Consider the following 16,942-nt stretch of genomic DNA (forward strand, 5'->3'; position numbering starts at 1 on the left):
CGCTCTTATTACAGACAGCCTGCCAGGTGAACAGCAGCCAAATAAAGTTAAACAGACACTTCTTATCCAAGAAAGTTGGTGATTCCACACATTACATTAAGACATTATTCTGTTCACAAACAGACACAAGGGTAAAACATGGCAGAGGCAATGATTATTTATTTATGTGTGTGTTTGTTTATTTCAGGAAGACACCTGGATGACATGAGACAGAAAGACAGAGAACTAGGAGAGAAAGACAACCTAGTAGAGAAGCTCACAGTTCAGCTGAAGCAAAGAGGGAGTGAACTGAAGGAGATCAGCCAGAGACTGACAGAGAGAGTCAAGGAACTAGGAGAGAAAGACAAACTACTGACAGAGAGAGACAAGAAACTAGGAGAGAGAGACAACCTAGTAGAGAAGTTCACAGTTCAATTGAAGCAAAGAGAGGGTGAACTGGAAGAGATCAGCCAGAGACTGACAGAGAGAGACAAGAAACTAGGAGAGAGAGACAACCTAGTAGAGAAGCTCACAGTTCAGCTGAAGCAAAGAGGGAGTGAACTGAAGGAGATCAGCCAGAGACTGACAGAGAGAGTCAAGGAACTAGGAGAGAAAGACAAACTACTGACAGAGAGAGACAAGAAACTAGGAGAGAGAGACAACCTAGTAGAGAAGTTCACAGTTCAATTGAAGCAAAGAGAGGGTGAACTGGAGGAGATCAGCCAGAGACTGACAGAGAGAGTCAAGGAACTAGGAGAGAAAGACAAACTACTGACAGAGAGAGACAAGAAACTAGGAGAGAAAGACAGCCAAGTAGAGAAGCTCACAGTTCAACTGAAGCAAAGAGAGAGTGAACTGGAGGAGATCAGCCAGGGACTGACAGAGAGAGACAAGAAACTAGGAGAGAGAGACAACCTAGTAGAGAAGTTCACAGTTCAATTGAAGCAAAGAGAGGGTGAACTGGAGGAGATCAGCCAGAGACTGACAGAGAGAGACAAGCAACTAGGAGAGAAAGACAAACTACTGACACAGATAGACAAGAAACTAGAAGAGAAAGACAACCAAGTAGAGAAGCTCACAGTTCAACTGAAGCAAAAAGATAGTGAACTGGAGGAGATCAACCATACACTGACAGAGAGAGACAAGAAACTAGGAGAGGAAGACAAGGACCTGCAGGGTCTTAACAACCAAGTAGAGAAACTCACAGTTCAATTGAAGGAAAGAGATAGTGAAATGGAGGAGATCAGCCAGAGACTGACAGAGAGAGACAAGAAACTAGGAGAGAAAGACAAACTATTGAAGGAAAGTAATAAACTCCTGGCAGAAAAAGACAGACAAGTGCAGCAGAAAGATGAAGAGCTGAGAAAGAGGAAGAAGGAGTGGGATGATGTCATCCGTGATCAAAGTGATGCTGGTGAGATCCTACTTACTTCCATTGTATACTCACTATTTAGGGTTAGGTGCTGTAATATAACACCACAAGTGGGTCTTTGGCCTAATAGGAGAGTTGTTTTTGGTGCTACTGCATATAGAATCAGAATCAGAATCAGGTTTATTGTCACATCACAGGTTTACAAGGTAAAAAAGTGGGTGAAATTCGTTTTTGTACATCGTTCCCATCGCAACGTTAGTTTCCATAGAAAGAATAGGGGGGGGGGGGGAGAAGAAGAGGGGTGGGGGGCAAGTGGGAAGGAGATCAAAACAAGAGAGCAACAGAAGGCCAGACAAGTTATCTACATATTTACAAAGTACCTGAGATAATAAAAAACTAAGGTGCCTGAGCATAGCAGCAATGTATGTATACTGTGCATGATATTTATAGCACCTCAACCATCCTAAATAACTACTAAAGAACCCTGAGGTGCTTTATAGCACCTCAACCATCCCACAGAACCACTGAAGAACCGCTGAAGCACCAATTATTTTTAGAGTGACATTTCAATTTAAACATTTCAATTGCATTCTGATTATTTAAACAAATCAGATTGTATGAAGTAACTCAGTACTTGAGGAGTATTTTATTTTCAGTAGATTCTTTATTATTCTTACTCAATTAATTGGATTTTAATGTGTGTCATTATTTGAGAGTAACACTACATTTACTTGAGTACAGTTTTTGGCTATTTTACCCACCTTTCCTGACAGTGGATATGAAAGACACAAGTTAGGAAATTAAATTAATTGATTGATTAACATGTTTGTTTGTTTGTTGTTGAGTGAGTGGTGGATAAATAAATAATATCATTATTTACGCATTAAACTTGTAATTAAAGTTTCACTAGATGTTTGTTACAGCTCTGGTTTGTCAGAACTTATAGAACTTACATAAGTATAACTTGTACCTGTTGTGGACAGAGAGAGAACTGCAGAGCAGCCATGAAGAGCTGAAGAAGACAAAGCAAGAATGGGACAATGAATACACACGGCTTGGTGAGAAGTGGATCATTAAAAACTCAGTATGATGATGTTTATCAACATGTAAATCTATCTTCAACCTGTCATTACAGCTCAGCAGATATGTGATCTGAAGACTGAATTAGAGACCCTGAAAAATGTATCAGCTCAAAAGACTGGTCAGTATCTGTGTTTTACACATTAGTCTGATTCAGTTTATCTCTTTGATGCACTGTCCAGGTATAGTACATACATGTGAAAAAAGAAGCTCCACAGCATCCTATATTAAAATTGACTTAAAGGGCAAGACCACTTTGGTAGAGGTTTGGGTTGTGTAGTCACCTTGCCATGATGTAACTCCAAAGGTGGGCGAGAAATAAAAAATAATCGCTCCATTGAATAGAAATTGATAAAAATATGCTCCTCATTGACTTACATTGTATGGTAAAACAGCTCTCAAAGTCACTCTTTTTGCACATAAACGAATGCAAACTAATTTGATTCAGACGATATAGAACATCACCAAACCCACTACTGTTTTGGGTGGGGGGGTGCATTTGAGGCAGAGCATGTGAGCGGAGCGGGGAGGGTAATGCCCCACCCGTTGAGGGCCATTTTTTTTTGTGGGGAAGAAAATCCACAAGAGGGTGCTCTAACGCAACTTAGGAATGATCCTAGGACCCTGTCAAAAGGAATGGACGGCTGTGACGTCATCCCAAAAAATGTGACGTGCGTCCGCCCCAATGATTCAGAAAAACACTTCTAGCTCCATATCTTTTTTTTGTGGTGAAAACCAGCCATTTTCGACGAGCGATCACTATGATGTTGTAGAGGATGAACACTGTTTATGATGTTACAGAGGATGACCAGAACACTGATGTTACGGAGGATGACAGAACTATGGACTCACCTCCACACAGTGAGTCCATGTTACTCTTTAAACATGTTGTCATCCTGAGTTACTTCCTCTAAATGTAATAATAATAATAACTAGAAAATGTGCTCCTCGGAGCACAAGTCTCCGCCAGCAGACCCGTGCTATGTTAGGTGTTCTCAGAGGGACACACACACGCACGGACGGGTGATTTGTACTTGAAGGTACTGTTCCAATCAAGACTGATTGATCCTGTCTTACCTCACTTCAAAAAACATAAATGGCTTTTTGAAGTGACACACCTATTTATAGGATTTTATTTCGTCATGCGTCCCTCTAGCCAATCAAAGGCATTGGTGTCAACATATTGACACGTGTCACGTGGAGCTTGACCAATGTTAGCTTGGCTAGGAGGGAGGTGAACACACAGCGGGACGAAGCGAAAACATACTCTCCGCCTCCGGCGGAGACAATAATATAATAATAATAATAATGCATTTTATTTATAACGCACTTTTCATTCTTGCGAATCTCAAAGTGCTACAGGGTAAGCATGGCATAAAAAACTGCATAGGAAACCAAACATTTATGTTGATGTTATGACTTTTAAGATATTCAAAAAATGCAGTGACCACATTGAGTGCCAAAAACGTAGATCTGCGTTTTTGCAAAAACACCCGTTGAGGGCAATTTTTTTTGTGGGGAAGAAAATCCACAAGAGGGTGCTCTAACGCAACTTAGGAATGATCCTAGGACCCTGTCAAAAGGAATGGACGGCTGTGACGTCATCCCGAAAAATGTGACGTGCGTCCGCCCCAATGATTCAGAAAAACACTTCTAGCTCCATATCTTTTTTTTGTGGTGAAAACCAGCCATTTTCGACGAGCGATCACTATGATGTTGTAGAGGATGAACACTGTTTATGATGTTACAGAGGATGACCAGAACACTGATGTTACGGAGGATGACAGAACTATGGACTCACCTCCACACAGTGAGTCCATGTTACTCTTTAAACATGTTGTCATCCTGAGTTACTTCCTCTAAATGTAATAATAATAATAATAATAATAATAATAATGCATTTTATTTATAACGCACTTTTCATTCTTGCGAATCTCAAAGTGCTACAGGGTAAGCATGGCATAAAAAACAGCATAGGAAACCAAACATTTATGTTGATGTTATGACTTTTAAGATATTCAAAAAATGCAGTGACCAATATCCAACAGTAATAAATAGCACACACACATGTTCAGGATAATTATTAGGGGCCCAAGCACGTTATGCTTGTATTTGTTAGTTTTATTCTTCTTCTTCTGCCACTTTTTGTAGTTCTGGCCGTGCGTTCACTTTTATCGAAACTTGTCGTAGAGGTAGAGAGTCATGTCAAACGGCGAAGAATTTTGGTGGCACTGTAGTACTCAATTGAAAAATGCAAACTTTGAGCAGTCATGGCTCATGACCTGTTTGACCTACAGCCATGAATCTTCATTACACATATGCGTCTCCTCACGAGGTACAACTTTGCTACTTTGTCCTATGACCTCTGACCTTTAGATCTCCCACCATTTTGAATTATATGAAACACAGTTAAATTCGAACTTCTCTTGGGGGCTTTGAGCAATCTGCACAAAACTTTCCATATACAAACGTGGGACCAACATACAAAAATGTTGTGGAAAAGTGAGGCCTCTATGGGCCAATGAATATAGCAGTTTTATGGAAATTATTTTTCTGCCACAGTCACATTTTTACAAAACTGCAGTATGGTAGAGGGTCATTTCAAATAGAGCTGAAACCAATCTTACTCCAATGGACCCTTCGCTAAACCCCACCCAAAAAGCGATTGTCCAATGCTACCTTAGCAACCGTTGTTAAGCTGGCATAGGTCTGGCAAGCTTTCGTCACCTGTCATAGCTGTCAATGTTATTTCGCCCGCACACACACAATCATTTGCAACATAATTGCAAGTATAGGAATACCACGATAATGCAATGGCGACTATGAACCAGCAACAGATTCCACATACCCAAACCCGTTGGAGGGTGCTTTTCCCAAGCTGAAATCTGCGCTTAAACTGCAAGGCTGCATGGCTGTGTTGTTGAACACACACAGCTTAACGTTCAGGTGGTGTCAATAATACTAATACAAACGTAATCGTAATCGTTGCATCAGAATGCAATACACCTCCCAACCGATAGGGTTGCGCAGTTCAAAGCATATGGAGAAAATGTGGAGAAAATGGCCACCGATCAGATTAAAATGCTTTTTATAACACCAGGTTGAAGTTCATCCATAACGGTCGTGACAGTCGACCGTCGTGTATCCATGGCTATTACTCCCTCTAACATTTCCCGTGTTTTTAGTTTATTGAAATAATGCAAATTTTTTTCCAGTGCATACAGCAGGCCTTGTTGACTAGATTTAGAAGATATTTTGAAGCTTTTGCTCCATCAATGATCGATTATTTATAAGGGGAAAATTCGTCATTTAACATGCAAGTCAATGGGTGAGAAGCAAAGCTTGCAAGGCCTGGGTGTGCCTAACTTCGCACCACCAGTCACAGAGTGGGTGGGGCTTAGCGAAGGGTCCATTGGCCAAAGGGGGGGGCGGTATAGTAATCGTTTGAAAAAACGAACTTTGAACAGGCATAAGTGGCTGTAGAAAGTAACACCACAGTAAAGAACCTGGGGGTTATTATCGATTCTGAATTGAATTTTAATACACACATTAATCATGTCACCAAGATTGCTTTCTTTCATCTTAGAAATAGCGCGAATTAGAGACTATCTGTCGTTAGACGATGCAAAAACGTTGATCCACGCTTTTGTTTTCTCTCGGCTTGATTACTGCAACGCACTCTACTCTGGCCTGCCAAAGAAAACAACTGACAGATTACAACATATCACTCCAGTTCTAGCTTCACTACACTGGCTCCCGGTTGTTTTTAGGATTGATTTTAAAATTATTTTAATAGTTTATAAAGCTCTAAATGGTCTGGCACCTTCCCACATCTCTGACTGCCTAGAGAGATATGTTCCAAACCGGGCCCTCAGGTCTTCAAGTGCTGACCTGCTCGAGGTGCCTACAATGACATATAAAAAATACGGTGAAGCAGCATTCTGCTTTTACGGACCTACAGTGTGGAATAAACTCCCATTACACTTAAGACAGGCAGCCTCTGTCGATAGCTTTAAAGCACAGCTCAAGACCTATTTCTTCACTCTTGCTTTTAGCTGATTCTTTGGTTGATTTTTAATTCCTCACTGTATTGCCTATTTTAATGTTGTTTTATGCTTTTGCTTTTATTTTATTTTATTTTTGTTTGCTTTATTGTTAAATTGGTTGTAACTGTAATTGTATTCTTGCTCTGTAAAGCACTTTGAGCTGCATTTCATGTCATGAAAGGTGCTATACAAATAAAGTTTATTATTATTATTATTATTATTAAAGGGATACTCCACTTTCAAATAAAATAAACATTTAAAAAATATATTAAAAAAAAATTAAAAAAGTAATGGAAAAATCACGGCCCCCTCACAGATTAGAGTGTCCTACTAATGTGTGAGGGGGCCGTGATTTTGCCATAACTTCTTTCATTTTTTTTAAATATATTTTTTTAATGTTTATTTTATTTGAAAGTGAAATATCCCTTTAAGTCATGCCTCGTTTGGCCTACAGCCATGAAACCTGCTTACACATGTGCCCTGACTCGTGAGGAACACATCTGTCACTTTGACCTGTAAACTCTGCCCTTTCCACAATTTTTAGCAGTTTGAAAAACCCTTAAATCCTTACCCCGTCTAATTTGTTTTAGTGATTTGCATGAAACTACAGACATTCATGGACCATTATCAAATATCCCAGTTGAAGAGAAAAGTTTGTATGTGAAAAAATTAAGCCTCCATGAGCCAATGAATATTGTATAATAAAGAGACTACTGTACAATACCCAGAATCCCTGTGTGCTGCTCAGCTGTTTCCAATGCTCATTTGTTAACTGCATAGGTTCCTTTCTCTCAATCACAGCTTGGGGGTAGCAGTAACACTCTGCTCAGCTGTTTAGAATGCTCATTTGTTAATTGCATGGTCTTCTTTCTCTCAAGTTCAATCTATTCTGTTTCTATGGTGTATTGCGCATATTGCGTTTTGCAGATTACCTATTGCATTCTTTGGCCCCCGTATTGCTGTTGGCAGCTATATTTATTATATTTATTATTATTATTATTATTACATTAATAATAGAATTAATCCTCCATCTTGTCTTCAAGGTGCTTCCACAGCTCAACCAAGTCTGACAGTGAAGAGCCAAGAACACACAGCAGTGGAGAAGCTGAAGTGTGTGAGGAGAGAGTTTGTTAACAGAGTCTCAGAGGCCACCTTGAAATCTCTACTGGACGAACTTCTGGAAAAGAAAGTGATCAATGATGGAGAAGGAGAGTCAGTCACAGGAGAGAACCTCAGGGCAGACAAAGCACGGAAACTTATCGACATGGTGTGGAAAAAGGGAAACAAGGCTTGTTCACTAATGATTGGCATCCTTCATCAGCTGGACCCTCACCTTAGTGAACTTCTGAAGTTAGGTGGGGACAAACTGTGCATTATTCTCAAAACATCATTAAATGACACAATCTAATCTTTGCAATGTGTTGATGTTGATAAGAACTTGTTCGAATCATATTTAGGTGTTATGCTAAAGTTTTAAACATCGTCAATAAAAAAGATAAAACCTTGATCTATAGGATTAAGAGACTCTGGCATCTGTCTTCATTGTCTGCAGATGTTTTAAGGTTCATATGATGAACTTTAAATTACATATTGTGACTCTCAGGACCTTAAATAAACTAAACCTTCACATAATACTTAGTAGGATCATTTGGATTACCCAGTGCAGTATTGTGTCCCTTTGTGTTCCAGTTTTATAACTCTTTACATGTCTTGTGTTTCAGAGCTGAGACTGGTGCTACTGGGCAGGAGTGGAGCTGGGAGGAGCGCAGCAGGAAACACCATCCTGGGCAGGGAGGAGTTTGGTGCTGAGACCAGCTCCTCTGAACTGAGTAGGAGGAGAGAGGGGGAGATCTGTGGGAGACAGCTGGTGCTGGTGGACGCTACAGTCCTCTCTGGATGCTCTCTGGAGGAGACAAGGCAGAATGTTGGGCTCTGTCTCAATCTGTCTGCTCCTGGTCCCCATGCCTTCCTCCTGGTCTTACCTGTAGAGCTTTCTGAAGGAGAGGTGAGAGGGATGATGGAGAAGATGAAGGAGGTGTTTGGAGAGAGCTGCTGGGGACACAGTATTGTCATCTTCATCCATGAGGACAGTGAGAGAGACCAGAGTGTTGAGGAGTTTCTCCAAGCAGGCAGTCAGGAACATCAGCAGCTTGTAAAGAAATGTGGGAACAGATGTCACCTCCTCAACATTAAGGACAGCAGCCATGATGGTCAGGTTTCACAGCTGCTAGAGAAGATGGAGAGCATGGTGGCAGGAAACACAGAGACCTTCTACAGCACTAAGATCTACCAGGATACAAAGGAAGTGATCACTGAGTTGGAGATAAAGATTCAGAGGGACAGTGAGGAGAGGAAGCACATGGAGGAGAAGGAGATGAGGGAGAGGGTTGAGAAGATAGAGGGATCCATCCAAGAGCACGAGGGAGACATCAGGCAGATAGACCAACGAACGAATGAACTGGAGAAACAGCTGAGTGAGGAGAGGGATGCAGAGATGAAAAGAAAGCTAGAACAACAGCTGATGAGGGAAGCTGAGAGAACAGTGGAGGTGGAGAGAAAGCTGGAGAAGTTTAAAGCAAAAAGAGAGACCGAGAGGAGAGATGGGGAGGAGAGACACAGACAGGAAAAAGAGGAGATGAGAGAGATCTATGAAAGAGATTACAGAGTAGAAGCAGAGAGAAACCTGATAAAGGTTGTTATGCCTGAGATCTTCAGCAATATCATGGTGTCAAAAACAGAGACGCAGAGAGAGTTTAACAGACAGCTGGAGGAGAAGATCAGAGAAACGACAACACTGAGAGAAGAGGTAGAGAGACACAGAATGTTGGAGGAAGAGAAGAACAGAGAGATGAGAGAAGAGATAGAGAGACACAGAATGTTGGAGGAAGAGAAGAACAGAGAGATGAGAGAAGAGATAGAGAGACACAGAATGTTGGACGAAGAGAAGAACAGAGAGATGACAATACTGAGAGAAGAGGTAGAGAGACACAGAATGTTGGAGGAAGAGAAGATCAGAGAAACGACAACACTGAGAGAAGAGGTAGAGAGACACAGAATGTTGGAGGAAGAGAAGATCAGAGAAACGACAACACTGAGAGAAGAGGTAGAGAGACACAGAATGTTGGAGGAAGAGAAGAACAGAGAGATGACAACACAGAGAGAAGAGTTGGATAAGAAACATAACTTACTGGTAAAGAGTGAAAACCTTCCAGTAGGAAGTGTAGGAGTGATACCATGTGAGAGAGGAGGAAGGAGAGGACAGTCATGGTGGATGAGATGTTGTATTGATATGTTCAGAAATGAACTACAAGACATCTACTTGATAAATTGAGTTTGTGTAAAACATGTGGAACATTTCTTAAGTTGATGTATGTATTACTATATGTAACACATGGGTATGCTTTTTATAGTGGTGTTAATCATCATCACATTACATACAGGGTAACTATTAATAGAAAAGCTCAACTTCTGTATATTTCTTTACTAAATGTCCAATTAAACACCAGGAATCATGTCCATGTATTTTGTTTATATATATTATTAAATATTTATTTAAATGTCCATTGTAAAGAGCTTCTGGAGTTTTTGTTAATCTGATGACGACGATGATGATGATTTAACTGTTTTATTAAAAATTTTAAATAAAGAAAACCTATTTTGTAAAATCTAAAATATTTCGTAACAAACTTTTTTTTTTTTTTTAATATTTATAGTACTTTCCTTTTTTTCACAAATCTACAATACAAACAACAAACAAACCGTGCAACTCAGGTCAGTTTTGCTACGTATAGGGCATAGCAGTGGTGGCCATTTTGTGGTTCCGCAGATAGAAAGCCCATTCATTTTCCTATATAGAGTTTTCTGAAAATATTTATATATTGTAAGTCGCTTTGGATAAAAGCGTCTGCTAAATGACTGTAATGTAATGTAATGTAATATAAATTATATTAAGCCTGGAACCCAAGCCATCCAGGCTTCAGGTGAATCATGACCATAAAACATTTGATTCTGTGAAAAAAACTATTTGAAAACTGTAAAAATAAATAAATAGGGTATTTATTAAATATAGTATATAGTACAATTAAATATTCAATTATTTTCCGACACAGAATCAAATGTTTTATGGTCATTGTTACGACTGTGGTCGTATTTGTGGTTATATTATGTTATGAGTTGGTTCTAGCCTGACACTCAGCCTGAATTTTCATTTCGTTTCACTCCATTATTCAGTCTGAAAGCCCTCTCAATGCAGCGGAGTTCTGAGATGGGGGCGTGGCCAAAGTGGCACTCCACTATGAGCCAACGCGATTGGTTCATACTGGATTGTCCCGATCCCGATTCGTCGGTCAGATTTTCAACCGAGCAACACCCGCCTTCGAAAGCGTCACCAGCATAGACATATAAAGGTAGACGCCTCATTCGGCTCTGAAGCGTCTGTATCTCGGGCGCGCTTCCTGCTTCCGCAGGGCTGCCGTGTGCGTCACACACGCGGAAGTTCGGTAGGCCAATCAGAGGCAGGTGGGGGCGGGTCTTTTTGTAACCCAGCTCTTAACCCTTTGAGAGGCAGCAGCTGTGCGCAGCATCTAGTTAGTTGGAACTTGGCGAACTCCACATCTATTTGTGAAATTCAAATAAGAGACATGGTCCTTTTTCATATCAAGGTCCATTATTTATTCAGCATTTGAGTCACGGAACACTGTTTGATAAGCTTTAGCCTCTCACACCCAAAACGTAGAATATGTTATCGTTCGATAAGATGTTGTCAAAATAACAATTGTTTACGTTCTCTAATTGTGTACTTGTTTAGTAAGTAATGCAGATGTTTAACAATTTGACTCTTGACAGAGTGAAATGTTATACTCAAGATTTAAAGATCTATAAGGGTCCATTTGGTTATCAACTCTCCATCATTTAGCTGGGTACCACCTGGAAGTTCCAGGCTGGAACCCCCCCAAGGACCACTGGTGGTTCCCGGACCACTGGTTGAGAACCATTGCACTGACAAGTCCCGGAAAAGACGCACTGTGATTGGCCAGTAGTCAACGCACTGTGAGCGCTGTGATTGGCCAGTAGTCACTTTGAGTGACAGGTTCCCTGCGGAAGACGGAAGTGCCGCCGTGTATTGCGATACAAGTCGCCCCAATGAACTGCAGAGGCCAATGAGGTATCTAGGTTTCTAATATCTATGGTCACCAGACCCTGAATGCTAGGCAAAGGATTCAGGGGGTGGAGCCAGGCTAAGTTGGTTCTAGTGTGGAATGAAAGTGAATGTATGCAAATTCAGGTGTGCCAAGCCCGGAAGGCGAGATTGGTGGGGAACACATCCAGGCCGGCCAGCGATTGGTGGGGAGCTTGGGGGGAGCTACTTGGGAGTTGGGGAAGGCGGGAACATACTCATGTTGTGTCTCAGGTACCTCTGGACTGGGACATAACAGATGATTCACCAGGAGTCTGGATGACTTGGTTCCAGGCTTAAAATAATTTATATAAATATTTTCTGAAATCTCTATGGGGAAAAGTAATGGGCTTTATATCTGTGGAACCACTAAATGGCCGCCACTGCTATGCCCTATGCAGGGTCTAAGTGGTTAATTGGTTTGACTGACTTCATTTCGGTGGTGTCTGCCTCCAGGGAAGCTGTGTCAAGTGTTTCAGTGACAAACATGTAAGTTAGTTATAGTAATGTTGTGGGTTTATGTTGTTTAGTAACTATTATATGAGAGATTGAGTTAATTCCCTTTTTGTCATTATTTTCTTTAGTTAGACTGTCTATTGTGCTCTCTGTTATGTGATGTCTGTTGCATTGGGTTCTTTAGTTGAATATTATTTGGGTTTTTGAAAATCATAGCTTTATTGGCTGATTGACATAGAAGTGCATTAATAGTCTATTAATGTTAGATGTTATATTCTCAATAAGATGTTAGTGTTTTGCCAATGATTTGTTCTAGGCTGAGAGCCGGCCTTCCACCACCCTAACCCTGGCCCTCTGCCTACAGAAGTACTTGAGTAAATGTACTTAGTTACTTTCCACCACCCTAACCAACTAGTCAACTTCATAGTCCTTGAGTCCCTGGCCCTCTGCCCACAGAAGTACTTGAGTAAATGTACTTAGTTACTTTCCACCACTGCCTGGTCAGTGCAGATCTACATATATGTCCTTGTTTTGGGTTTGATGTTAAAAACAAGGATTAATAAATACACAGAATATGCAACCAGCTACAGTCTATAGCAGTGGTTCTCAAAGTGTGGTCAGGGGACCCTCAGGGGGTCCTTGAGGGGGTTCCAGGGGGTCCCACCTAAATGAGTAAATACAGCATCAACATAAGTTTAATCACTTTAAGCCCTACAGTATATACATCAGATATTTGAAGATGGATGATCTACAAGCTCATTAACAAAGCTATTTAAAAAGAATATTTTCCGATGGGTGAATGAGTGATTTCTATCATAATAATGAATCCAGATGAAATTAATTAATATTATAAACAAACATTTATAATTCACACTATACAAGCTGTTGGAGTAATGAATGCAGCAGTCTACTGGGGGCGCTGTTACACAGGACACAATGAAAAACTGACGTCAGAATGATGAGTTGATTCTTTACACCTATAGATGTCACCTTGTCTGTCTATAGATTTACTTTTGTGAGCAAATATAAAGATATTGGAATTATACACTTATTTATCTACAAGTCCTCTGTGTTTGTTTGTCTGAACCAGTGGTTCTCAATGTGGGGTTAAGGGACACCCAGGGGTCCTTGAGAGGGTTCCTGGTGGGGGTCACCATGGCAGCTGATATCCAAGAACAACCTTAAAGGAGGAGTTCACCCACAAAATGTCTTATTTTCTATCAATTGCACACCCCATGAAGCCTTGAATTCATGGATTTATTTTTGTTTTTGTGGCATTCCTAAGCCAATAATTTGATGACCAGGTGTGTATCCGGTAGGAGACACAAATAATCTACTTTGTGTCTCCTACCGGATACATTAGCCGGTAGGAGACGGGAATCAAATTATTGGCTTAGGAATGCCACAAAAACTAAAATAAATCCATGAATTCAAGGCTTCATGGAGTGTGCAATTGATGGAAAATAAGTCATTTTTTGGGTGAACTACTCCTTTAATTAAATGGACCCTTACAGGTCTGTCACTCTGAGAGTGTATAAATGGGTCCATTTGGTTTCATCAGAGTGAATCAAACACTGAGGATATTACAGAGTAGATTCAGGGGTCCCAGAGATCACATCAAATGGATCAAATGGGGTTTAAATGTTAACCCATTAAAACCAGGAAAGCATCATGTGTCATTTTAGTGTTGGCTATTAAAGAAATAGCAGATCTACAAGCTCACAGCGAGTCACTCCGTGCCGCGCTGTGAGCTGAGCTTGTAGATCTGCTATTTTTTTTAACATTTGAAAAATGTTGTATAATTTTGAATCTTTTTAACAGAGGAGGTCCTTGACACTAAAAAGGTTAAAGAACTGATTATAGAATTCATGTTTCAGCCTCAGGAGAAATAAATACCTAATGTTGTGTTCCTCTTCTTGACCAGCAGAGGTCACTGTTACCCTGTAATAAAACACACAGAGAGGTTCAGATTGAGGAATGAATTCATTCATGTTGGATCCTCTGGGAATCATTCTGGGATCGAGTTCACTCCCCCCCCCCTTCACCCCCCCCCCCCCCCCTCCTCCAGTCTTATTTAAAGCTCCACAGTTCAGTGTGAAGCAGAAACACAGAGACTCTAACCTCCTCCATTCTGTTCTCTGTTCTGTTCTGTGTTCTATGTTCTGTGTCACAGAGGGTTTACATGAGAGACAACATGGCTTTGTTTGTTCTGCTGTGGATGTTTATTCACCTTCATACAGGTAATGTAACTACTGTACACTGTTATTATATCATAACATCATTAATGTGTTCATTATATGAATCATACAGGTAATATAACTACTGTATTATCATAACATCATTAATGTGTTCATTATATGAATCATACAGGTAATGTAACTACTGTACATTGTTGTTATGTTTTATCATAACATCATTAATGTGCGTCATCATGAGACTTGCATAAAGGTAATGAAGCTGTTATTGTTATAATTAATCTGCCTCATCATATGAAACATACACAGCCTACAGGTAACAGAGTTACTGTTGACACTGTTATTATTATTATTATTATTACTATAATGTGGGTCATATGAGACATGTACACACAGGGTAACATACTGACTCTATTTATGTTTTATCATAACAAGCTTAATCTACACATACAGACTGTCATGTTCTATTATAATTAATATGTGTCATATGAGACATACAGGTAATATATATGATATGTATGTTTTATCTTAATTAATGTGGTCTCATATACATATCGCCAGGTACATTGTGTAAACACTAGAAACTTACATAACGTTACGTTCCTTCAATATTCCTGTCTGTTGGTTTATTGTACATTATATATGTGGTGGGGGGGTCAAAAGATAATGGATATATAACAATAAGATAACTATTAAACAATATAACAACATAAGAACATACAGTATCACATTAATTGACATTTCTAGTGAAAAAAATAGAAATTAATGAAATTACTTTCTGTGGGGAGGGGGGGGGGGTCGTGGAGCGTGCACCTGGATCATATAACCTGTTGTGTGTGTTGTTCTCAGGAGCATGCATGTGGAGCGTGCACGTGGAGCGTGCACGTGGACCATAACCTGTTGTGTGTGTTGTCCTCAGGAGCATGCATGTGGAGCGTGCACGTGGAGCGTGCACGTGGAGCGTGCACGTGGACCATAACCTGTTGTGTGTGTTGTTCTCAGGAGCGTGCACGTGGAGCGTGCACGTGGAGCGTGCACGTGGACCATAACCTGTTGTGTGTGTTGTTCTCAGGAGCGTGCACGTGGAGCGTGGACGTGGACCATAACCTGTTGTGTGTGTGTGCTTTGTTCTCAGGAGCGTGCACGTGGAGCGTGCATGTGGACCATAACTGTGTGTGTGTGTGTATGTTTTGTTCTCAGGAGCGTGCATGTGGAGCGTGCACGTGGACCATAACCTGTTGTGTGTGTGTGCTTTGTTCTCAGGAGCGTGCACGTGGATCATAACCTGTAATGTGTGTGTGTTTGTTCTCAGGAGCGAGCACGTGGAGCGTGCACGTGGATCATAACCTGTAATGTGTGTGTGTTTGTTCTCAGGAGCGAGCACGTGGAGCGTGCACGTGGATCATAACCTGTAATGTGTGTGTGTTTGTTCTCAGGAGCGTGCACGTGGAGCGTGCATGTGCACCATAACTGTGTGTGTGTGTGTATGTTTTGTTCTCAGGAGCGTGCATGTGGAGCGTGCACGTGGACCATAACCTGTTGTGTGTGTTGTTCTCAGGAGCGTGCACGTGGAGCGTGCACGTGGACCATAACCTGTTGTGTGTGTTGTTCTCAGGAGCGTGCACGTGGAGCGTGCACGTGGACCATAACCTGTTTTGTGTGTTGTTCTCAAGAGCGTGCATGTGGAGCGTGCACGTGGACCATAACCTGTTATGTGTGTGTGTGTGTGTTTTGTTCTCAGGAGCGTGCACGTGGAGTGTGCACGTGGACCAGAGGCAGGCTGTGTTCAGGCTAGGAGACAGGCAGAAGGTGCGTTGCTGGGCAACAGGCTGCGGTGACAACAACAGAGTGCAGGTCACATGGTCCATCATGGAGGACAGGCCCATGCCCGCTGACCTCAGGGTCACCGGGGGTCAGGAGGTCACCGCCCTCTTTGACCCCGTCCTGATCCAACATGAAGCGACGTACCTCTGTAGAGTCAGCTGTGGAACTAAGAGCAAACAGATGACCTCCAAGATACATGTTTACTGTAAGTTATTATTATTATTAATATTAACATTAATATGTAAAGGGCCTTTCTGTGTGGAGTTTGCATGTTCTCTCCGTGTCCCGTAGGGTAGGTACCCTCACAAAAACATGCAGTAATCCTGGTCACTATACTGCCTCCCCCTGGTCAGCCGGGGCGCCTGATGGAGGGGAAAGGAACTGGTGTGAATAACGTGTTCCTTCCACGCGCTACATCCAACCAGGGAAACTCTCCCCTGTCAGGTGACAAGAAGGTCAGTTGGCTCTCATGCATTGAAGGAGGCATGAGCTCGGCCCTGGCCTCCCAGGGTTGGCAGAGTGTAGTGCCCAGGATTACATAGACAATTCGCACTGGGTGTAAAAAATGGGGTTACAAAATCGTGGGATAAAAATTTGAAAAAAATAAAAATAAAAATAAAAATAAAATAATATTATCATTATCATTACTATTACCTTTACTATTACTATTACCCATATTAATAATAATGATAATAATAATGATAAAAGTGCTCCTCCTTTTATGTATTATCTGTATTTTCATGTTGATTTTTGAACTGTTTGGTTGCTACTATATATGTCTATGAAATTAACTCAAGGACCCCAACGGAAACAA

At 41.1% G+C, this 16,942-nt stretch overlaps 2 protein-coding genes across 8 annotated transcripts in view; both read left to right on the forward strand.

Annotated features, from left to right (window-relative positions):
- Positions 1 to 10,075, forward strand: part of LOC308086266 (uncharacterized protein) — a 63,602-nt gene extending 53,527 nt beyond the window's left edge. For 3 of the 5 annotated variants that reach the window (XM_080429735.1, XM_080429736.1, XM_080429737.1), the window contains 7 exons: positions 188 to 1,393; positions 2,335 to 2,409; positions 2,487 to 2,552; positions 3,233 to 3,292; positions 4,182 to 4,241; positions 7,521 to 7,832; positions 8,199 to 10,075. In XM_080429735.1, the coding sequence (XP_080285861.1) occupies positions 188 to 1,393; positions 2,335 to 2,409; positions 2,487 to 2,552; positions 3,233 to 3,292; positions 4,182 to 4,241; positions 7,521 to 7,832; positions 8,199 to 9,808 (3,389 nt within the window). In that variant the 3' untranslated portion in view covers positions 9,809 to 10,075. The remainder of the gene's footprint in view (positions 1 to 187; positions 1,394 to 2,334; positions 2,410 to 2,486; positions 2,553 to 3,232; positions 3,293 to 4,181; positions 4,242 to 7,520; positions 7,833 to 8,198) is intronic. The other 2 variants (XM_080429739.1, XM_080429738.1) reach the window with 2 other exon arrangements.
- A 4,189-nt stretch (positions 10,076 to 14,264) lies between these two features.
- The window catches only part of vcam1b (vascular cell adhesion molecule 1b), a 39,350-nt gene continuing 36,672 nt past the window's right edge, over positions 14,265 to 16,942 (forward strand). For all 3 annotated transcript variants that reach the window (XM_080430319.1, XM_080430320.1, XM_080430321.1), the window contains exons 1-2: positions 14,265 to 14,349; positions 16,046 to 16,333. In XM_080430319.1, the coding sequence (XP_080286445.1) occupies positions 14,292 to 14,349; positions 16,046 to 16,333 (346 nt within the window). In that variant the 5' untranslated portion in view covers positions 14,265 to 14,291. The remainder of the gene's footprint in view (positions 14,350 to 16,045; positions 16,334 to 16,942) is intronic.

The sequence above is a fragment of the Gymnoscopelus braueri genome (genome assembly GCF_963280865.1).
Source record: "Gymnoscopelus braueri genome assembly, chromosome: 6".
NCBI lineage: Eukaryota > Metazoa > Chordata > Actinopteri > Myctophiformes > Myctophidae > Gymnoscopelus > Gymnoscopelus braueri.